The sequence below is a fragment of the Adiantum capillus-veneris genome, chromosome 23 (genome assembly GCF_014529385.1).
Source record: "Adiantum capillus-veneris isolate H3 chromosome 23, ASM1452938v2, whole genome shotgun sequence".
Classification (NCBI taxonomy): domain Eukaryota; kingdom Viridiplantae; phylum Streptophyta; class Polypodiopsida; order Polypodiales; family Pteridaceae; genus Adiantum; species Adiantum capillus-veneris.
In genome coordinates this window covers 37871789-37896815 of record NC_140953.1, presented here as the reverse complement: position 1 = coordinate 37896815, position 25027 = coordinate 37871789, and the positions used below count along the sequence as shown (strand labels likewise).

The 25027-nt window shown below is 44.5% G+C and overlaps 1 protein-coding gene across 1 annotated transcript in view; it reads left to right on the top strand.

Annotated features, from left to right (window-relative positions):
- LOC147427660 (2-oxoglutarate (2OG) and Fe(II)-dependent oxygenase superfamily protein) overlaps positions 1-21947 on the top strand; it is a 49885-nt gene extending 27938 nt beyond the window's left edge. The window contains exon 7 of the mRNA XM_086497410.1: positions 21504-21947. Coding sequence (XP_086353536.1) covers positions 21504-21650 — 147 coding nt within the window. The 3' untranslated portion in view covers positions 21651-21947. The remainder of the gene's footprint in view (positions 1-21503) is intronic.
- The last annotated feature ends 3080 nt before the right edge of the window (positions 21948-25027 follow it).

Below are 25027 nucleotides of genomic sequence, written 5' to 3'. Positions count from 1 at the left end.
ACATATGGGAGTTTTCTAGGGATGGTGATATCATTCTCCTAGGGGACTTTAATGCCCGAACGGGCAACTGGCAGACAGTCTTCTACGACACTTCAGATGAGATGCTCAGAGAGATGGATATCGGTGAGCTGGGACTGGACAAATGCTCAGATGATAGAGAGCAGACGGAGTATGGAAGATACCTCATGGAAATGACGACTACACATGGATTAGCCATACTTAATGGCTTACAACGATTTCCCGAAGCAGTCGGTTTCACATGCTTTCCACACAGACATGGGGCCAGTACAGTGGATTACGTTATGACACAACCAAGCTTTGTCCCCTGCATTCAGGATTTCACAGTGGGAGCCAGGCGAGTGGGCATAGCAGTAGATCATGCTCTATTGACACTGTCTGTTAAATTTTAGTATAGGACAACCCAGACACCAGGAGGCTGGCCACACACCCGCTATACATTTACACCAAAGACTGATTTCGTTTATACAGAGGAGATCTAGGACCATCTATTGGAAGGCACAGCTGGCACAAATGGTACAGGCCTCTCAGAGGAGGAGTGCACCAATATACTGACTGAGACATTGCATGGGGCTGCATCAGTGGCTTACCCACACACTCAGCCGTGTAAGAGACGACATTTTGGGAGCATGTCCCAAAATAGTTGGTATGATGAGGAATGCAGAGAGATGAGAGCCCAGCTTCAGAGGGATCTTCTCTTAGGAGTCATCACTTACAGACAGTCTCGGATTGCTTTCCGACGCCTTGTGCGACGGAAGAAGCGAGCTTACCTAGCTCAGATGGAGCGAGACTTATATCAGATGTTCTTGAGTAGGGACTCAGGAGAGGCATGGCGACTCTTCCATGAGCACTCTCCTCCCCCAGTGATTACTTCACCTGATGTGTGGGGCCAATATGCGACATCATTATATACGGTTCCGGGACAGGAATCCCTTCCAGACCCTACCAAGCCTTGCCGAGCTACGAGCACTTTCTTTACACCTGAGATGGTACGAAGGTCCATCGACAGGATGAGGACCCGGAAGGCATATGATCATGACGGTCTAGTAGCGGAGCACTTTATACATGCCAAGGATATGCTGATGGAGGTTCTCGCAGTGTTGTTCAATCGTGCCATGTGTGAGGGATTACCTGAGACTTGGAGGTTGTCTAATATTGTGCCCATCTTCAAGGCTGGTGACCCTACAGAGCCTGGGAATTACCGCACTATTATGGTTGGACACACATTGGCACGATTGTATGCATCTATTCTGGAGCAACACTTGAGTAGCTGGGCAGAGGGCGAGGGTGTACGAGCAAAGGGTCAGGCCGGCTTCAGGAGGGGTTTCTCCACTCTTGATCATATTCTGACACTCAGGGCCATCATTGAGGAGGGCAGAGCACATGGGAGACGGATCTATTGTAGCTTTGTGGATTTTCGCAAAGCATTTGACATGGTACCAAGGGCTCGATTGATGCGCAGACTGCAAGAGATGGGGGTGCCCATAGAGGTAATTTGGGGGATAATGGCTTTGTACAGATCAGTGGTGGGACGTGTACGCACTCCACAAGGGGTATCTGATTTAGTTCACTCTACTATTGGAGTGAAACAGGGTTGCCCATTGTCTCCTACTCTATTTGGTATGTATGTTGATGAGGTGTCTGATTACATTGACAGAAAGGGTGACAGGGGTGCCCAGTTGGCAAGGACGTGGATCCCATTGTTGCTTTATGCTGATGATATTGTACTGATATCTGACTCACCAGAAGGTATGCAACGACATTTGCATGCACTACGCAGTTTTGCAGAGGATAGTGGACTGGGTGTAAACCTAGGTAAAACAAAGGTTATGGTGTTTAACACCACACCGCAATGGGTCAGGAGATCAATACCTACTATCAAATATGGTCAGGAGATTGTGGAGTATACAAATGCATACACTTACCTGGGGGTAGTCTTCACTGGGCAGAGATTTTCTTTGAGAAGAGTAGCAGAGACTAGACTAACTAGAGCTGGTGCGGCTCTGGGAGGAATGGAGAGGATGTGTTCACAGGTTCAGTTCCAGGAACCTAGGACAAAGTTATGGCTCTTTGATACTTTGGTTGCCTCTACTGTGTTATATGGGGTGCAGGTTTGGGGACCTTCTATAGGCCAGGATGGGTGGAGGCGTATGGAGAAGCCCCTGGTATCTATGATCTCTCGGCTGATTAGAGCCAAGGTTTCTGTACCGCATGATATCATTTGAGCGGAATTAGCTGCCCCCCCTATGGAGATTGAGGCGCTCACCAGATCAGTCTCCCTTGTACACAGTCTGTGGGATACTACCAGAGACAGATATGCCAGGGTGGCTCTAGAGTCCTCCAGACAATTAGCTCTTAACGGGGATACATCATGCTGGTATGCTCAGATGACATCATGGTTTCAGACACATGGTTTCACCATGGACAGGTTGCCTCCTTTTCAATACTCTCTTCAGGCACCCTTGAGATCTCTGACACGGGTAGAGATTAATAGACTCATCCGTTAGGATTTGATCCAGCTGGACACGAGGAGGACATGGATAGAGCCGTTACAAGAGTTGGGCACAAAGATGGCTTTCTATAGAGAGCATCTTCTCCACCTCACAGGGGATGGGTTTGTGATTCGACCTAGCTATATGGACACGCATCTTTCGCATGGTTTGCGTTGTGCCATTGGCCATATACGCACGTCCTCACATCAGTTCGAGATTGAGACTGGCAGATTCAGAGGGACACTAGCAGATAACAGAATATGCCGCTTATGCCATCTAGAGCCAGAGACAAAAGAACATTACATATGTCATTGCACAGTGTACTATGAGATTCGAGGTCGTTTTCACTGTCTATTCAGAGAAGGTTTTGGGCCTCTATCTAGGATCAAAGATGTCTTGGGCTTTATCTACTTGAGTTACACAAGCATAGAGAAACCTTACTGAGGAGAGTTGAAGAGAGACATCCCCAGAGACAGATCACAGATTTCTTTACACTAGATACTGTACACCCAGAAGAACAGACAGAGGAGCAACCAGCGACGGTGGAGAGGTCTACCCGCACTAGTGGCATTCTCATAGACCGAGCATTGGAGCTAGGGAGATCTAGACGATTCCGAGGGAGGAGAGGAGCTACACAATTTCGAAGGAGGCTATGGAAAAGGATTCAAGCCATACTCTTTCGTCGTCCAGAGTGCAGATGAAGATGGATCTCTACTCCCCTCCCATATTGTCTTCACATTGTACTGCTTAGTTTAGGATCCCACAGTATTTATATTTTGTTATCCTAGTTTAATTTATTTTGTTAATCTGACTTTGTATCAGATACACCGCATTGTAACTTTTTGGTCTCATAGGTCATTTTGGCCTTTTGAAGACGTTAATATAACATTTCATTTCATTTCATTTCTCTATTGTTTTTTACTTGGAAACGCATCAGACTCTTGGTGGCACATTACCTAGAGTGACGGGATACCATTGGGAGACTACTTGTAGGCAGGATGTGAGATCAACCCAGAGGACGGGGGTCAGGAGGTGTGGTAGTCCTATTCAGGGAGGAGCTTTAACCCCTCATTCGTATTGTTCGAAGAGATGAGCAGGCCAGATATATGTGGGTTAGAGTGAGAGCGGAGACAGGGAGGCCACTCTATATCGCAATATGCTATTTTGCCTTAGCACATCTCATTATGCATCGCCCAAGAGGCAGTCGCCCTACATGATATTGGATGAGGACATATGGGAGTTCTCTAGGGATGGAGATGCCATTCTTTGGGGAGACTTGAATGCCAGGAGGGGTCAATCTCAAACAACCTTTTACGACACCTCAAAGGAAATGTTGAGAGAATTGGATGTTAGTGATATGGGATTGGCCAGGTGTTCGCAGGATAAAGAGCACACCAGATATGGGGGATATCTGACAGATTTGGGGACTGCCCATGGACTGGCCATCTTGAACGGCCTCCAGAGATTTCCAGCGTTGAGTGGGTTCACTTGCTTTCCTCATAGACATGGGACCAGCACAGTGGATTATGTTTTGGCTAGCCCAGTTTCATACCCTTTATTCAGGTCTTTACAGTCGGTGGGCCCAAGCCTATTGGGGTAGCAGTAGATCATGCCATCCTCACGTTTACCGTCTCATTCTGGTTCAGCACAGCTCGACTAGCACAGACATCTAACACATCACAGACCGTGCATATTCAGGCACTTAGAGTAGATGCATATCCTCTGGTTGCACACAGTATGATCATCAGATTACCATAAGAACCCATCAGGAGCATTTTTACAGTGCACAGACCTATTTTCCCTATTTTAGCCATTTTTCACTTATTATTAATAAGTGACTTTGTTGGGAAACTGGGTAGGGCAATTTGACTAAGGTAATATATAACAAAAGCTAGCGCTAGCACTTTCTGGCAGAAGAGGCAGCAGAGACCCAGTGTCTGGCAGTGCACCTTGTCAGCAAGACCCGGCAGGAACTCTTAGCATTTTTCAGCCATCAAGACAGCCTAGCGTTTTCAGCAATTGCAGATCAGCCCGAGCGTTTTGCAGATTATAGATCAGCCTGGCGTTAGCAGATTGCAGCAGACTCCCTAGCGTTTTTGCAACTTGTAGATCCCTTAGCGTTTTGCAGATTCCCCGCGACAGAACACCCATTAGCATCAGCGTTTTGCACTTTCAGCAATTAGCCTCAATACCGCAGCCCCCAAACCTCGCAGATCTCACCTTCCCACAGCAAATCCTCGCCGCATGGTCAGATCAGCTAGTGTTTGCAGATTCAGCCCGCTATTTGCAGATTTCAGCATCTGTGTTTTCAGCGCATCGTCATCGAGTCGTCGTCATCACCGTCGTCACCAACATAGAGTCGGAATTCAACAGATACAAGATTCGCAAATTTCAGCCCTTAGCGTTTTCAGTTTTCAGCCCGTCTCGTCGTCGTCCTCATCGGCAAGTCCATTGCATTGTAGAGATTTGTGTAATCAATAGTAGACCGCTCTCGCCATAGAGAGTGGGGCCTTTGGAGGAGAGTTTGACAACATTCTCGTGTCGTATTCTTCTCTCTCTATCTCTTAGTCTCAGCACCTTCATTCACAATGTTTACCACTGTTTGTGATCACTTGCACTCTCTCGCTAAAGGAACGGAAGGCTCTCCTTTCTGTAAGTAAAAGGAACCCTTGAGCACAGTTCGGAGCACTCATCTTGAGCAAAGTTCAATATTCACATCCGTTGCACCTTACACCCAAAGCACGACACACATGATTTGCATGATATAGATGTGATTATTCACAAGCATGATGATTTGCAGGATAAAGATGTGATTGTTCACAAGGATGATGGTTTAGTTGATGCTTTTTCTATTGAAGCTAACCTCATTGAGATACGATCAATCACGAAGAACCGATCTTGGCTCTTGAGTCAAGATCTAAGGAACCCCCACAAGAAGTATTGTGTATGTGCATGATTAGTCAGTACGCATTGTTCGAGTGTTTCATTTGTGACGGTTTCTTGTATTTTAGTCACCGTCTTTACGTGTTCCCTTTCCACAGGCATACCGTATTGTACAATGCACATGATGCACTCATGGATGAGCACGGATGTATGCGGATCACTCAGGAATGAAGAAAAGTTTGCATTCAAGGAATTCACATTCCATGTCTCTTCCTTGGCATGACACGGTCTTAGAAAGAGCACAAGAAAGATTGACCATCAAGCATCAGCATTTCCATTATGATTTGCCACAGTTGATAAATTTAGATCAGAAAGTCAAAGATTTGATCCCATTGTTTGCATGTGTTTGGTGAACGGCTTGGCACTCCTTTACTCTGTTCATCTACATTGCATACACACTCTTTTAGGAAGAATAGTCTTTTTCCAGGCACTCTACATGGAATGGGTATGTTCATGTTTTTGCGTTGGAAGTGGTTTCAGGAATTTTCCTCCTCAAAGATTCTTGATGAAGGTGGACCTCCGTCCATAGACACAGTTGAACTATTGAAGGAGCCACAGATCCCTTTGTGTCGCTTTCGGCGGCCCAAAGAAGCAAGCGCTGTAGACCTTTATGAAGTTCAAGTATCGCACGACCCACGCATCACAGTGGGCCGGCGAAGAGTCCTTCCCAGGATTCCAGACATTGTTGGCGATCTCCCTCGACGCCATACAGTTCGGTACCAGTACCTCACTTTAAAGAGGAGGGGATGTCACGTGCACACATAACCCTATGTGCATGTGGACAAGCTACTTCATGACTAGAGTTCAGGTCAGCTTAGGAAGTGTTCTGGCACCTTTGTGAGTCTGTTGGCAGGCCGTGTATGTCCAGGCACTTAGAGTAGTTGCATATCCTCTGGTTGCACACAACATGATCATCAGCATGACAGTCAGTAGCCTTCATGAGCATTTTACAGTGCACGGTCAGATCAGCCCCAACGTTTGCAGATTCAGCCCGCTATTCGCAGATTTCAGCATCTACATTTTCAGCGCATGGTCGTCGTCACCGACATAGAATCAGAATTCAGCAAATACAAGATTTGCAGATTTCAGCCCCGTCGTCGTCGTCGTCGACAAGTGCATTGAATTATGACCATTGTACCAGATTGTGCAATCAATAGCATAGACCTCTCTCGCCATAGAGAGTAGGAGGGTTTGACAACATTCTGGTGTCGTATTTCTCTTCTCTATCTCTCGATCTCAGCACCTTCATTCACAGTGCCATTCACTTTCTTTGTGATCATTTGCACTCTCTCACTAAAGGAACAGAAGGTTCTCCCTTCCGTAAGTAAAAGGAACCCTTGAGCACAGTTCTGAGCACTCATCTTGAGCAAAGTTCAACATTCACTTCCGCTGTACCTTACATTGGGTACCCTCATCTCCTGCAGTCTGCGTGTCAATCTAGGTCTAGGCACTGTATCGAAAGCTTTGCGGAGGTCCACAAAGCAACAATAAAGTCGTCTTCCATGTGATCTCCCCTCCTCAATAATGGCTCTTAGTGTCAGAATATGATCAAGAGTAGAGAAACCTCTCCTAAAACCCGCATGTCTTGCTACCTGTACACCCTCTCTCTTTGTCCATCTACTCAACTGCGGCTCAAGGATGGATGCATACAACTGTACCAGTGTGTGCCCAATCATGATAGTGCGGTAATTCCCAGGCTCCATAGGGTCCCCTGACTTGAAGATAGGTACGATAGTGGACAAACTTTAAGTATCAGGTAGGCCCTCGCACATGACACGGTTGAACATCACTGCTAGAAGCTCTGCAAGCAGATCTTTGGCATGTATAAAATGCTCTGCTGCCAGACCATCATATGCTCTCCCAATCTTCATCCTGTCAATGGATTTCTTTACCATCTCGCCGGTAAAGAAAGCACATGTGTGTGGGCATGGCTCTCGAGGATCTGGAAGAGGTGGTTGCCCTGAGACTGTGTAGAGAGATGATGCATACTGACCCCATACCTCCATAGAAGTGATGACTAGTGGGGGAGAGTGCTCATGGAAGGGTCGCCATGCCTCGCCTGAATCTTGGCTCAAAAACAATTGATATAAATCTTGCTCTAGTCAAGCTAGAAACGCCCTCTTCTTCCAACGTACCAAACGCCGAGAAGCAATCAGTGATTGCCTGTGAGTGATGATGCCTAAAAGTACCTTCCTTTGAAGTCAGGCTCTAGTCTCTCTGCACTCCTTGTCATACCAGCTATTTTGGAGTATGCTCCTAGAACGTCGTCGCTACCCACGCTCAATGTGTGGATATGCCTGTGCTGCTGCATCTTGTAGTGTCTGTCAATATACATGTGAGCTCCCCTAGAGGTCTCCCCGGATCCTCTGTACATAAGTGGTTGTAGATGCCATCTATGTAGACAGAGTTAGTCTCCGAAGTAAAGTTGTATTGGGTGAACAGACTCACAAAAGTGCAAGAATGCTTTCTAAGCTTAAAGCTAAGCTAACTGAACCCTTGTCATGAAGTAGCTTGTCCACATATACACAGGGTTAGATGTGCACGTGATATCCCCTCCTTTTTAAAGTGAGGTATTGGTACCGAACTGCATGGCGTCGAGGGAGATCGCCAACAGCGTCTGGAATCTTGGAAAGGACGCTTCGTCGGCCCACTCTGATGCGTGGGTCATGCGATACTTGAACTTTATAAAGGTCTGCAACGCTTGCTTCTTTGGGCCGCGCCGAAAGCGACACAAAGTCATCTGTGGCTCCTTCAATGTTTCAACTTCGTCTATAGTCATGCGTCTACCTTCTTCAAGAATCTCCGAGGATGAAAATTCTTGAAACCACTTCCAACACAAAAACATGAATATACCCATTCTATGTAAAGTGACTGGAAAAATTATAGTCTTCTTTAAAGACTGTGCATGCAATGTAGATGAGCATATAGACGGAGTGCCAAACCGTTCATCAAACACACACAAACAATGGAATTGAAACTTGTCTTTCTGATCTAAATCTATCAACTGTGGCAAATCACAATGGAAATGACGATGCTTGATACTCAATCTTTCTTGTGCTCTTTCGGATACTGTGTCATGCCAAGGAAGAGACATGGAATGTGAATTCCTTGAATGCAAACATTTTATCTTGTCATGAGTAATCCGCATACATCCGTGCTCATTCATGAGTGAATCGTGTTCATCGTACAATATGTCATGCCTACGAAAATGGATCACACGGTGACTAAAATACAGGAAACCGTCACGAATGAAACACTCGAACAATGTGTACTCACTAATCATGCGTATACACAATACTTAGTGGGGGTTCTTTGGACCTCGATTCGAGAGCCAAGATCGGTTCTTATTGATTGATCGAATCTGCAATGAGGTTAGCTTCACTAGACAAGTATCAACTAAACCATCATCCTTGTGAACAATCACATCTTTATCATGCAAAACATATATGTCGTGCTTTGAAGAAGACAAGATTGAGAGAGTCTCCTTCTCCTGATTCTTTTCAAGCTTCGCCTGCACATTAGAAATGAGAGATGAAGAATGAACAACTTGCTCCCCACGAATGACAATGGGAGAGTCACTCTTGGCATTGAAAGTGAAAGTATTAGCTGCCCAATCAATGAGAAACCATCGAATGTCGAAAAGCATATCACATCCTAAAAGAGGAGATACTACAAATTTTCTGCGGAAGGACACTTGTTGAACAATGACTAACATATCAAGGCATTCTCTTATAACGAGAGAGTCCATACCGGGAACGAAGCACGACGCCTCGGAAGGAGATGCTTGCGAACCTCCAAGGGGGCGCTTTCGACAAGAGAGACTAATCACATCATAATCAAACAAGACCACCATGTGTTGACCATTCACAAGACCATAACACTTAATGAGAGACTCATCAATCGGGGGATCATGAGAAACTTGGGACACACTCGTGTTCTCATTTATTGCATTGACAGAGGATGTGGGTTCTTTAGATCATTAGAGTCAAGCTTAGGACATGTTCTTTTTATGTGACCCTTGATGTGACAATGATAACATCGACCTTCCTTAGAATAAATGCTTTGTTTTTCCGACGTGATGTATCCTTCCTAAAATTCCTTGTTCTGTCTTTTCATTTGGAGTGAGCTTAGGTTTAGCAATTGTGTTTGCAACGGAAGAGAATAAGGATTTTGCTCGGATCTAGTACTCTGCACACAAACATAAGGGACACTTTACTTCACTTGAAAGAACTGAATTGAACTGAAAGAAAGAGAGAGACGAGAGAGAGAAAAGAGACGACACAGGGATGTCGGGTCCCAACCCTCAAGGGCGTCCTTGTTCTGTTGCTAGAGCAAGTACTTTCTTTATTCTTGCACAAATGCGACTACAGTGATGCTGAGGCTGAAGGGTATTGATGCTATTGAGGTACTGAAGGGGTCTATGTCGAAGACGATGATGTCGACGACGAGTTGTGTGGGTTCTATGTCAAAGACGAGGAGGTCTATGTCGAAGACGATGAAGTCAACGACGAGGTACTAAGGGTCTTTGTCGACGACGATGAAGTCGACGACGGTAACGTGTCAAAGATGGTGAAGTCGACAACGATTCTGTGTCGAAGACGGTGAAGTCGACGACGGTTTTGTGTCGAAGACAGTGATGTCGACGATGGGGTCTATGCTGAAAACTGAAAACGCTAGATGTTTTGCTATGAATCTGCTACTGTGGCGGCCCTGCAGCTTGGATCTGCAACCGCCGAGTCGCACTAATGCTGAAATGCAAAAACGTTGGCTGATCTGGCTGAATTTTGAAAACGCTAGGCTGATCTGGGTGTAGATGGGGAATCTGGCGAGGATTTGCAACGGGGTGGGAGCTGGTTCTCGCAAGGCTAAGGGCTGAAACTGAAAACGCTGGTGGCTGATGACTGAAAACGCTGATTGCTGGAGGCTGAAAACGCTGGGCTGATCCTTGAGAAAACGTTGGGACTTGTGGGTGTGTGCCTGCTCTGCTGCAGGTGCTTGCCCTTCTGTGTCCTGCTTCTTTAGCTTGTACTGAGTGCCCAATGGGTTTCTTTTATAGATCTTTAGCAATTTGCCCTACCTACTTTTCCAACAAACTTACAAAAGAATTCCAAAAGTCACTTATAATAAAATGACTTATAAGAGGTGGTTCACGCGGTAAAATGCATGCATGATGAAATGAATGTTCTTGTGCAAGAGAGGGTATGCAAGTGTGACCGGCATGGGCATGCACGTTCTACTAGAGCCTCACAAAGGTGCCAGGCTCAGTCCTAAGCTAAGACTCATGCTAGACTATGGCAGAAGCGTGTCCACGTGGCACAAGTGAAGTGCGCACGTACATTTACCCTTAGGTTCATTTGGAGCGTTCTTTTTTGAGAGACTAGAGGAAGATTGGTTAGAAGAGTTACCATTCTTACTGTTCTGAGGGTTCTGTGAAGTCTGAGTGGTACTTGGGGAAGTCTTGTTTTCCTTAGGCTTTTCCTTATTGTGCTTCATCTCTTGTGCGAGAGCAATCGCTACCGCCTTGTTGAGATCGATTGGATCGAGTACTTCTACACCATACTTGATATACTCATCCAATCCATTAAGGAATGCCTCTTTGCGCTCATCATCCAATTTGCGTAATTGGGTGCCGAGCTGCAAAACACGATTAGAGAAAGACATAATTGGCAAACCATTTTGCTTGAGATTGCGCCAATCGTCCTTCAATCGTGCTAGTTACTGAGGTGGCATAAACCGCGCTTTGAGCTTGTCTTGGAAGTCGGCCCAATTGAAGGAAAAGGACGCATCTCTGTTGGCTTCCTCTAGGTGCGCGGCCAACTGTGCCTCTTGCCATGCGCGGTACCTATTAATGGCATCACCGGCAAGGTACATGGCTACCGTTAAGACCTTGCTATTCCCTGTCTTCTTAGTTGTTGCAAAATAAGCATTAAGTTGATGCAACCAAGAATGAATAACACTAGCATCCATCTTACCGTCATACTTACTGAATGTGATCTTCTCTGTGATGGAGTTGTTGGAGTCCGAATCTCAGCTTGCGCCACTTGATGATTACCCTTAGATTCATTGTGTGAGTTCTTTTCCGAGAGACTAGAGGAAGATTGGTTAGAAGAGTTACCATTCTTACCGTTCTTACCGTTCTGCGGGTTCTGAGGAGTCTGAGAGGTACTTTGAGAAGTCTTGGTCTCCTTCGGCTTTCCCTTATTGTGCTTCATCTCCTGTGCGAGAGCAATCGTTACCCCCTTGTTGAGATCTACGGGGTCGAGGACTTCGACATCAAACTTGATTTAGTCGCCCAACCCAAAAATGAAAGCCTCCTTGCGCTCATCATCCGTTTTGCGTAATTGGGTGCCAAGCTGCAAAATACGATTAGAGAAAAACATATCAGGCAAATCATTTTGCTTGAGACTGTGCCTATCGTCCTTCAATCATGCTAGGTACTGAGGTGGCATAAACCGCGCCTTCAGCTTGTCTTGGAAGTCGGCCCAATTGAAGGAAAGGGGCACGCCTTCGTCGGCTTCCTCTAGGTGCGTTGCCAATTGTGTCTCTTGCCATGCGTGGTACCAATTAATGGCATCACTAGCAAGGTACATGGCTGCCGTCAAAACCTTGCTATTCCCTGTCTTCTTAGTTGTCGCAAAATAAGCATTAAATTGATGCAACCAAGAATGAATAACACTAGCATCCATCTTATCGTCATACGTACTGAATGTGCTCTTTGGCTTTCTACCACTGGGTGTGCACTGCGTCCATCTCTTCAATCTGTGCCTGAGTAGGCCGAGGTAGGCCGTACTCTTCCTTTGATTGGTCATAAGAATCTTTTCCGTGATCTCCTCCCGCATTCCCAGATGCAGAAGAAGTCGACTGATCTATGTTAGAATCCATAAGTGTTGCGAGAAAGGTTCTGATTTCCCGGTAGAAGAGAAATCAGCCGCGCTCTGATACCACTGTAACAAACTTGGACACCCCAAGTCTAGATTCTGTCGCACACGAGAGAGAAACACTTAAAATACTTCACAACTTCAAAATCACCTTTCAATTTGGGTAGACACGGCCTGGCGTAGTTCCGTGCCAAGAGAGATTGGCCCCAAAGACTGGCGCCCCTTTCGGTATTCTTTTATATTAATCTTAGAGGAAAGTACAACTCCCGCAGGGTCCTATACTCTCAGACTCTTCGGCCAGATGCTCTGAAGAATGAGGCCCCCTTAGGGCTCTTTTATTCTTACAAGGGATGAAAAAAGCAGAGTCCCAAAATCAAAAGCAGTTAAACTCTCAAACTTAAAAGCTTCTCAAATTAAAAGCAATTGTTCAAAAAGCAACTAGTTCCAAAAAGCTTTCAAAAAAGCATCAGCGTGATTTGCGGAAATCCGTACAGCAGTCGACGCAATTTCCGGCCTTGCCACGTCAGCACTGTACGGACTGCCACATCAGCATGTCAGTGTGATTTCGGGGATTTTGCCACGACAGCAATGCAACGCAATTTCCGGAAACTGTCCCCGATTGCCTGTGCGTCCAGGCATGCCACGACACCAGTTTGTGACAGTACGTCCTCAACAATGATTGCTAACTTGGTGATCATGTTTTTTCACCGAGCCAATCCTTCGTTTCAGATGTCCTTCTCAAAGTCGGGTGGAAGCCAACCACCAGTTGCTTGCTGTCTCCTTGAGATACATCTCATGTAATGTGCAATAGAAGTGAGGTATGGTGATAACTGAGGATGAGTGCTCAATACGCACACAAGTTTCCTTTTACCTAATGAGAGATGTGCAATAGACATATAGAGACAAGAAAGAGAGATATTGTCAATGAAGGTTTTGTGAGTGATAGAGAGAGAAACAAGAACACTGGATGGGGTCCCAAACGCCCCTCCAAGGGTCGCCTTCTCTATTGCTAGAGAGGTATTTGCTTTGATTACACAAATGTTGATACAATGAGTCTAGATGCTGAGATGCTGATGGACTATGCCCCATAACAGTTGGTATGATGAGGAGTTTAGAGAGTTGAGAGCGAGACTACAGAGAGAGGTTTTCTCTAGGAGTCATCACTCATAGACAATTGCGCATTACCTTTTAGCGTTTAGTACTTCGGAAGAAGAGGGCCTTTCTGGCTAGCCTTGAGCAGGAGTTATACCAGCTATTTTTTAGTTAGGATTCGACTGAGGCTTGGCGGCTTTTTCATGAATCCTCTCCTGCTCTAGCTATTACTTCTCCGGAGGTGTGGGGCCAATATGCAGCATCCCTATATACAGTGTATGGGCAGCCACTTTTACTGGATCCATCAGAGCCATGCCCACATGCATATGTCTTCTTTACAATGGAGATGGTAAGGAAAGCCATGGACAAGATGAAGCATGGGAGAGCCTATGATCATGAGGGATTAGTAGCCGAGTAGTTTATTCATGCCAGAGATATGCTTGCAGAGCTTCTAGCTATGATGTTCAACCGTGCTATGTGTGAGGGCTTGCCCGAGACTTGAAGTTTGTCTACTATCGTGCCTATCCTAAAGGCAAGAGACCCAATGGAGCCTGGGAACTACAGTACTATAATGATCGGTCACACATTGGCACGGTTATACGCATCCATTTTCGAGCAGGAGCTGAGCAAAGAGACATGGTATATGAGCAATAGGACATGCAAGTTTTAGGAGGGGTTTCTCTACTCTTGATCACATCCCGACTCTATGAGCCATTATTGAGGAGGGCAAGTCACATGGGAAACGGATAAATTGTAGCTTTGTGGACTTCCGCAAAGCTTTTCATACGGTACCCAGAGCTAGATTGATGCGGCTATTGCAGGTCATGGGAGTACCCACAGAGCTAATTTGGGGGATTGTGGCTTTATACAGACCAGTTGCGGGGCAGGTACGCACTCCCGAGGAGTTTTCTACCTGGTTCACTCCACTATTGGAGTGAAGCAAGGATGCCCATTATCTCCTACTTTGTTTGGTATGTATGTAGATGAGGCCTCTGATTGCATTATGAGACTAGGGGATAGGAGCACAGCTAGCAGGGACATGGAACCCACTTCTGCTATATGCTGATGATATTGTGCTGATTTCCGACTCCCTAGAGGGATGTTTGCGGAGGATAGTGGATTGTCTGTCAACCTTGGTAAAACCAAGGTTATGGTGTTTAATATTACACCGCAGTGGCTCAGGAGGTCAGCTCCCACATTTACCTATGGGCAGGAGATTGTGGAGTATACAGATGCATATACTTATCTGGTGGTAGTTTTTAGTGGGCCAGCTTTTTTGCTCAAGAAAGCAACAGAAACTAGATTGACCAGAGCCTATGCAGCCTTGGGCAGACTTGAGGGGATGTGTTTGCAGGTTCAATTTTAGGAACCTCGAACCAAACTATGGCTTCTTGATACTTTGGTTACCTCAGCTATGATGTATGGGGTGCAGATTTGGGGACCCTTAGTTGGTTGTCACGGCAAAGCTAGTAGCACTAATGAGTGGAAAGCGACGGAGAGGCCCTTGGTATCTATGATTTCCCGGATTATTAGAGCCAAGGCGTTAGTACCTCATGAGATTATTAGTGCAGAGCTAGGTGCCGCTCCGATGGTGATTGAGGCACTTGCTAGGTCAGTCTCTGTCATACATAGCTTGTGGGACCTTCCCAGAACAGATATGCCCGCCTTGCTCTTGAGTCTTCCCAAGAGTTGGCCTTACAGGGAGACACGGCCTGTTGGTTGACTTCTTGGTTCCAGATGCATGGTTTTAGCATGGACAGATGGCCTCTGTCACAAACTATTGACGTGTCAAGTAACTGAAGAACGGAGCCACTGTGTAGATCACGGCAAAGGGGCCTAAACCCTAAGAAGAATAAGCAACATCAGAAGAAGAAGTCCTACCAACTTATGGGACTCCGTTCGATGGGGCCCAAGTGACATAAAGGAAATAAAATAAAGCAAGACCCACACACAACAAGGACTTGCGTAGAAACTGTTGATGTGGCAGTTGTACGGAGAACCCGGATTTTCCGTTGACAGTACGGATTTCCGCAAAACGCGCTGGCAAATTTTGGCGCTAGTGCTTTTAAGCCAGTTGCTTTTGAGTTTGAAGCTTTTCATGTAAACTGCTTTTGGGCCTAGGGCCTTTAAATATGAGGCCATGGGCTCATTCTCTGACATGCTTGTTGGAGAAGGTGCAGAGCGTGGAGTACCGGCTTGTACTGTGTTGATGCAATATAAAGAAATACCGAAAGGGACGCCAAGATTTGGGGTCAATACTCTCTGGGGTGGAATTCCGCCACTTCGTGCTCAGTTTTGTTGTTATTGAAGTGCCAAAAGTCTGTTCTTTTCTATTGGCATGTGGTGCCCGTCTTGTGACAGTGGTATGAAAGCATCAGGCGTGTGCTTTTTTGAAAGCATATCGGTCCTACAAAAGAGAAAACGGAGCAAACCAAAGACTACTGGAATTTTATTTGAAATATCTTCTGGTCCCGATCGCAGACTTATTAGCCACTCCCACCCTTACTTCATCGCGCATCGGGCGCTCTCCCGTCTTCACCGCTCATGTCTTACTGGGCATAAGCCATAAAGATCGCTTGCAAGAGAATGATCCAAGATTTGTTTCGAGTAACTGTTTTTCTTAGAAGTAGTGCTTTACAGAGGTTGACGATTACAGCTACCAAGCCGCACAATCCAAGGACTTGGCAAGCTTTCAAGAAATTTTTGCCTGAAGTTATATGTTATATGGTTTCTGAGATCTTCCTTCAGAGTGCAGCTTTTGGCAGAGTGGGGTAACCTGATTTGAATTCTGTTTGAGAACTTGTTTGGTGATCCTGTTTGGAATTTGTTTGAAATGGATTGTATCTGTTTTAAACCTGTCTTGGTGCCGATTTGAATTGTTTGACTCTGGTTTTAATACTGGTTTCAATGATTGGTGATTTTACTCCTGAGTGGAGTACTCAGATATGATGTTTGAGAATGCTTGTTCATACTCATGGCCCGGACCCTTGTGGTTATTTGCGGGGGGAGTATTGAAATGTTTGAAAAGTTATGTTTTTACTCATGGCTTGGACCCTTGTGGTTATTTACGGGGGGAGTATTGTTGTTGTTACTCATGGCCCGGACTGGATGGTTATTTGCGGCGGGAGTATTAAGAAGTCTGAGCAGTGGTTACTCTCACCACCTCCAAACGACGCAGGTTGCGGTCTAGGGGGCATTTGGTTGTAAAAGGCATAGTTACCGGGGAACGCCCCCTAGCCCCCGTTCCGGCGTTCCGGGGGGGCAGTTCCCTTCCCGAACGTTCCGAAACGTCCCGAAACGTTTGACGTTCCGGGTGGCCAGTGAAAACCGGAACGGCCATTCTGGAACGTTCCGAACGCCCCCAAAATGTTCCGGAATGCCCTTGGAACGGCCAACGGCTACAAACAAATTTGGCAAAAATTGAAAAAATTGAAGTAAATGTTTGGGCTTCTTTTTGAAGTGTGCAAGGCCTCAAGGACTCATAAAATGCACCCCCCTCCCCCTTTCTCTCCACAAGCTAATCCTCAAGACTCAAGCTCTCTCCCTCTCACACTCTCAAGATCTCTCCCTCTCAAGACTCACTCTCTCAAGGCTCAAGGCTTTAAGCCTTCAAGCTCTCTTCCTCTCCCTCCCACTCTCTCAAATCTCTCCCTCTCCCTCTCTCTCTCTCTCTCTCTCTCTCTCTCTCTCTCTCTCTCTCTCACATCATCTAGTCATAGCAAGATTGAATGGTCTTCAAAACGAGTTTTTTGTGAGTATTAGAGTCAAAGCACTCTAATACTCCTTGTATTTAAACACAAGAAGCTAAAAAATGCACTATTTGGGTGTTTTTTATACCTCCCGTTCCGCGTCGTTCCCGTTCCGAACCCCTAGCCGTTCCCCCGTTCCGTAGGGATCCCGTCGCCGTTCCCGTTCCGCGTTCCGGGTAACTATGGTAAAAGGCCTCTATATCTCTTGGCCCGAACCTTTTTGGGTTATGCGGGAGGAGTGATGAGGGAGTCGTTAAATATCTCCCGGCTCGGACCTTGTTAGGTTATGCAAGAGGAGTGTTCATCGGCGACTTTATGTTTCTATGTAAGCATTTGTATTACATTGTGATGTGCCAACCATTGAATATTCCTAATTGGATGAGATTGGTTGGGTATGTAATTTTAGTTCATCAAAGAACCGTGGAAGATCAGTGCAGTCTAGATGTGATGGCTAATTTTACTACGCCGGAATATCAAGAGTTCCGATCTGGACAAAAGGAGAAGCCAACTCCTTGATCAAAAGAGCCGAAAGGAGAAGCCAACTCCTTAACAAAAAAAGCAAACTGATTGTCCCTCCGAATTTTTTTTGAGCTAACTTGAGTTGTTTTGCAGATATGCGGTAATCGCGAACGATTACTTTCTTTCAAGAAGGGGGGATGTCACAAACTGCTGATGTGTCAAGTCACTAGAACGGAGCCACTGTGTAGATCACGGCAGAGGGGCCTAAACTCTAAGAAGAATAAGCAACAGCAGAAGAAGAAGTCATACCAACTTATGGGACCCCATTCAATGGGGCCCAAGTGACATAAAGGAAATAAAATAAAGCAGGACCCACACACAACAAGGACTTGCGTAGAAACTGTTGACATGGCAGTTGTACGGATCTCCGCAAAACTCGCTGGCAGATTTTGGCGCTAGTGCTTTTGAGCCAGTTGCTTTCGAGTTTGAAGCTTTTCATGTAAACTGCTTTTGGGCCTAGGGCCTTTAAATATGAGGCCATGGGTTCATTCTCTGGCATGCTTGCTGGAGAAGGTGCAGAGCGTGGAGTACTGGCTTGTACTGTGTTGATGCAATATTAAGAAATACCGAAAGGGGCGCCAAGGTTTGGGGCCAATACTCTCTGGGGTGGAATTCCGCCACTCTGTGTCGCGTGTCGTCTCTCTCTCTCTCTCTCTCTCTCTCAGTTCAGTAAAAGTTTGTTCAGTCTGTTCTTTTCTATTGGCACGTGGTGCCCGTCTTGTGACAGCCTCCCTTCCAGTATTCTTTGGAGGCCTCCTCTCTCACTATGACATGGACAAAGATTACTAGACTTATGTGCCAAGACTTGATTCAAATGGACACGAGGACTTGGATATAGCCTACTCAGGAGTTGGGCACGAGATGGCTTTTTACAAAGAACATTTTCTCCACCTCACAGAAGATTTGTTTGTAGTCAAGCCCAGCTATACGGATACACATTTATCATATGGGGTGCGGTGTGCTATTGGCACATCCTCATGCCAGCTTGAGTGTCACGTGACACATCGAACCCTAGGTGTCCGTGGACAAGCTACAACACGACAAGGGTTCAGTCAGTCCAGTCAGTCTAGATTTAGAAGTGATCTGGCACTTTTGTGAGTCTATTCGTAGACCATGCATGCCCAGACACTTAGGATAGATGCATATCCTTTGGTTGCACACAGCATGAGCATAAGCATTCCCATCAAAATCCATCAGAATCCTTCAGGGGAATTTTCTAGTGCAATTAGCCTATTTTACCTATTTTTGACATTTTTCACTTATTATTTTTAAGTGACTTTTGTTGGAAAGTAGGTAGGGCAATTTTGCTAAGTTTGTATATAAGCAAACTAGAGCTAGCACTATTTGGCAGAAGAGGCAATAGGAGCCAAGCTCAGCAGGCAACTTCTCAACAAGAACTTGGTGGTCTCCCCTCCAAGCAAAGGACTCAGCACCTTGGCGTTTCCATCCAGGTGGTCATCGCCATACCCCCCCAGCACTTGGCGTTTTGCATCGGGTTGCCATCGCCAGAAGACCCCAGTGCATAGCGTTTCTGCATCAGCATCCTCGCCAACGAAGCAGCATCCCCTAGCGTTTTCACTCAGCATCATCGCCAGAATCAACCAGCAAGCTAGCGTTTTTGGAAAACCAGCAACCTAGCGTTTTTGACTTGCATCAGCCTAGCGTTTTCAGCCTTTATGACCTCAACCTGCAGCGTTTTTCAGCATTGAAGCACCTGCAAGTTCAGCCCTAGAAGAGTAGCAGATTCAGCCCATAAAGAAGTAGCAAATTCAGCCCGGAAAGACCTCAGTTTTCAGCCCTAAACCTGCAGATTTTCAGCATCAAAGACCCATAGAAAACAGCCCCCAAATCAGCGTTTTTGGACTAGTTGCAGATTTCAGCCCATAGCGTTTTTGGACAGCAGTAGATAAAAGATTGCAGATTTCAGCCCTTAAGTCACTTTCGTCATTGTCGACATAGCCTAGACTTGCATCAGTCACATGCATTCAGTTTGTACCAGTTTGTGCAATCATAAGTAGACCACTCTCGCCGACGAGAGTGGGGCCTTCGGAGGAGCGTTTTACGTCTCTGGTGTCGTATCTCTCTTCTCTCTCTATCTCTCAGTCTCATACACTTGCATGCACAGTGTCCATTCACTTTGTTTGTGATCATAGCATTCTCTCATTAAGAACGGAAGGCTCTACCTTCCATAAGAACAAAAGGAACCTTGAGCACGGTTTGGACCACGCTACATGGACACATATATGCCACATAGCTCACGGGTGGCGATTGGTCAGCTGAGAGTGGCTTCACACAGGTTAGAGATTGAGATCGGGAGACATACTGGTGTTCCCAGGGAGGAGCGAGTCTACAGAGCCTGCACAGAGGAGGTGGAGAGTGAGGAGCACTTTGTATGTAGATGCAGAGCATACACTGAGATCAGAGGCAGGTATGAGGCCTTATTCAGAGGACAGCCCACTCTCCGAGAGATCATGGACTCTCGAGATCAGAGACAGCTTGGACGTTTCTTACTAGAGATATAGAGCCATCGGGACACACTACTATAGCCACACACAGCTACACAGACAGAGGGGAGACAGTCGCAGCTCACAGACTTCTTTCAGAGGATTGCCGCCCCTCCCTCACCAGACACTCAGAGGGGAGTGACACTCCCACAGGCGGAGGTGAGCCGAGCTAGACGACGACCACGAGTCACAGGCTACAGGGGCGCGAGCTCCCACCACCGACAGATCGAGGAGATCCAAGCCCGGGAGCGCCGTGCCACTGAGGAGCGAGTGGCTCAGATGAGGGCCGACCCAACAGCTTTCATCCGGGTAGCCTTGGCACCAGACCCGCCCATGTACCACATCTTACATCCCCCCATTAGTACAGGATGGAGCTAGATAGCTTGATGCATTCTCATGATTGTACTACCTTGAGCATATAGACATGCATATACCCCTAGAGATAGAGCTCCATCCCTCCTCAGATACTCCACTACCTACATTCAGTTCAGTTTTGTATCAGTTTTGTTTCATTTGTCTTTCCGATAGACGGATGACATACACACCATGTACATTTGATTTGTCTCATAGGCCGATTTCGGCCTGACATAGACCTTAAAAATCTTTCTTTCTTTCTTTCTTTCTCTCTCTCTCTCTCTCTCTCTCTCTCTCTCTCTCTCTCTCTCTCTCGTGTGCATGTGTGATCGCAAGAGCGTCTCACATGTATGGTTTTGCACTGTGCAACACTTTAACAATGGGGTTAGTATTAGCATTGTATCTTATGCTTTTTTTTTTAATGGGGGGGGAGTTTGGGGGGGACCTATGAGATAGGATTCGACATGGCAATTTGGAATTGTTGAAGATTGATGGTACCTCTTTACTGACATTGCTCTTCTTTGCACAAAGACGAGACTTATCTGAATCAAAATAGGACTTGGTCCACGATGATTAGATATAGTTTAGAGTTCATTATCACACAGAGCAAGTACCAATAGATGGTCGAGAAGGGCATCCATAGGTCAGTAGCATTTCAGGTTGTTTAGAAGGGCGAGGAGCATAGGTTGAAGGACCTGTATTAAGACGGAAGGGCTCATTATGTTCATACCTCAACATGATGGTTCTTCGGTTTTGAAAGGAAAATGCTCTTTCTTTAAAAGCAAGCACGTCTAAAATTTTCATTGCTTGTATCTTTGTGTCTGAGTATGAATGTATGTTGCACTGAGAGCTTTCTTGTGTAGAATAGTTCGTTAAATTTTGTAGTGTTGAATTGAAATGTTTAAAGGGTAGCCAAGCACTAATGTCTCTTGTATCCGCTGTTTTGACCAACAGGTTTTTGGACACATCGCTTCTGATGCTATTCTGCAACCTTTGGGTCATTTTGCAAATGCACCTGATGCCCACAAGTACCCAGCAATGCGTGCTGGCGAATATGTAGAGGCGGAACTTTCTGACATAAATTTGAAGGGAAACAAATAAGATCATCACTTGCTATCCCTTTTCTAACCACGTAAATGGTTGGTGACAAATTACTGTTTTCAATGCAAGAATGGGCAAGAATTGGATGGCTATCTTGCACTCTTTGCAATTGTACGCTGAGGGAAGAATTTTTGGAGACAAATTTGAGAGGAAATGAAAAAGAATGGCTATTTAACACGTGCAAAGTTACATGCTATCCCTTCTCACTGTGTGGATGGTGGGGGACTCATTGATGTATGCAATGCAACAATATGCAAATTTGGATGAATGTCGAGTCTTTCCCATCATGTATGTTTCCATTGTATTGCAAAAAACAGTTCCAATCTCGTGAATACAAGCCCATTGGGGGCATGGTAAATTTCGTAGTATTGTATTGGCTTCTTACATAGGCAAATTGTTTGAAGCCTAAACCGTCGGGTTACAAAGGCGGTTTAGTGAGGTGAGCGATAAGTTACCTGGAGGAGGCAACTCCAAAGGGAAGACCAAAGCAAGTCCCGCAGTACCTGGGCCTCTGAACAAAGGTACTTGGTCACTGTCACGTCCGAATCAAGTTGGCGAAATGGGTCTCTCAATGGAATAGTCATGGCCCTCAGAGTGTAGATAATTATGGGCTCTCGTAGTCCAAAGGAAACTAGTGACAAAAGCATCTGTCTTAGGATTCTGGGTGGATAGTCCTGGTCGTTCTTCTTGTGCACTTTTCTAGTGTATGAGGAGAGCGGCCGGGCGTGCCCTACCCGACTCCTAAAACAAAAACAAAAAACCTAAAGATATAATGCTTTTGTAGGACTTTGTTTTTCCATACAATAACATTTAGTGATAAACTCATATGCCACGATAATGCTTTTGGAGGTGCTTGTTAGGAATTACTGGCTGAAAATTTGAGTATACCTCATTGAGAGAGCAGCCACCAGTAGAGTGGATAAGCAATCTTCTTGTTAATCAGTCTGAACTGGGTAAGAATTCTACCAAATTCTTTTGTAAGTGTACCTTCTTTTTGTAAGGTTTACCTACGCAACAATCTTTTCAGTGGGGAGAAACTATACTTTGTTATCAATATGCAGAATTCTTTTAGAACCCTTGATCCAATTCCTTTTCACAGTACTAGAAGAGTAGAGTGACTAATTGGGAATTGCTGAAAAAAGAGGAAGAATGATACAATTTTGGCTTTGTGAGTTATACTAAAGGGGTTATTTAGCCCATGGTTTATACATTCTTAACGTACAGATAGGTATGAGTCAAAGGTGGCACACATAGATTGAAGTAGAAGAGAATGCTATATTTATGAGAAATTCTTAAATATGGATTTTCAAATTACAGTGAACCCCCCCCCCCCCCACACACACACACACAAAAGGATTTTTTTTTTTTTTAAGAACTGTCATTGATTTGAAAAGAATATGTAAAGTCCAATTGACCTCTAAAGCCATTGAAATAGGCACCTTCATCCTAGTGTGGGTTCAAACCAAGGGAGCTCTGTCATGTGCTTATTGATTTACGCCCACTCTAGTGAATGTTGACTAAAGAAGGCTACTTTTAGTCTTCATGAGAACCAATTGCATTGCAAAATTTGAGTTTTGGTTTTGGGATACCCTCTTCAAGAGATAAATAGTTGTTTGTTTGAGGAGGGGGGTGTTTTGAAGATTAAATGCATGCTTAACTTCTGAACCTTCCCCTAAGACTGGTAAGGCGAGGACTTTGAGTTATGCATTGTTCGCTCCAACCTTAATCCATAAACAATACCTTGTGCAATCTTGATTAAAACACCATGTATAAGTTGTTACAATCAAGACAAGAGATAATAACATTTGGCCAATTTTTTCCTTAAAATCTTGCTTTGTTCAATTCCATACGGTTGTGTGCCAATCGTGTGCTCATTGCCAAGATCAAAACACAAAGCCAGCTCCCTAAACCAATACCACCACTCTCTTGCAAACAAGTTTGCTTGTAGCAATGGAGTTAAAATGTGTTTGGCAAATATTAAAAACACAAAGGACTATACACTAGTTTGGTAGTAGTGAACTAGGATATTGGTGTCTCGCGTTTTCAATCATGTGCCATGTTAATCTAAACAAGAACCTCCGAAAACTCTTTTGAGGATCTTTCATACATTGATTATACTATATTTGTAAAATTGGTTCCTTAAAACAATTTTGAGCTTACCATGATGAATAATTGGGCCCATAAAATATAATCTCACAAAAATACAAATGCCGGTGATCTTTTAAAGAATTGGTACCATATGCTTAGGGGGGGAAAAGTAGACTAATGAGGTATACTATTGCTACATATGTCTATAAGTTTTACTTCTTAGATCATTGCTAAGGTAGTATTTATTTTGTTAAGTTGTACGAGACCGATATACAAGTTTCATGCATCAAATCACATGTCAAGTAAAGATGTTATTTATTCAAGCTCAAAACATCATGTTTTGTTCATTGTATGCTATTTAATTTAAGTAATAATTAAGATAATGATTATTGATGTTTATGCAATCTATAAGCATGAGATTTTTGTACAATGCAAAATCATATAAACTAGAAAATTTTGTACATGGTAGTTGTAAGAAATAGAAATGGGACATAATTTGACATATTTTTGTCAATATCAATAAATTCTAGCCAATTCCTCATTTACATGAGTCAAGTTTATGCATTTGACAATTATACATGAAACATTTTTAAACTGCAACTTCACTATATGATGCAAGATTTTATATGCATTTGACAAATTGTAAAACTGCAACTTGATTATGCAATGCAAGATTGAATCCAAAAAACATGTTTTTTTTTTCTTGGTTTTAACCTATAGAATCATTTTTTAATGATAACTTTCTCTAAAACAACATCAATGCTTCAAATGAGCTATTGAAACACCAAAAATTGTGTCTCGTTGTATTTGCAATAGAATAATTTGTTGCTTACTACCTATAGTTGTCATGAAAACTGACTTTCAAAGATGTTGTAACCTCTTTAAAAAGTTATTATTTCTCGGCAAAGAATTACAAACATGAGAAATATTACACTTTTCTAAAGCTATAAGCCTTTTTTCAATGTTTAACTTATTTATGAATCTCTTAGTTCAATGTTCACTTTGACATATAAATAAATCCTCAACTTTCTTCAATTGGTAACCTAACTACATAATAAATTACAATAATTTTTCTTTATTTGGCTTCACAAAATAAGTACAAAAAGGTGGTAGTGCCCCTTGTCTTAGGACACTCCAATTCCAATTATAGTACAAGTGTCAAATAAGTAGGTAAGAAATCATACTATAGTAGAAAACAATTAAATTATAGCATTTTCTAAAATTTTCCATAGAATAATAAAATTGATAGGATGCCATTTGTGAACAAATGTTACCATAATTCTAGTTCC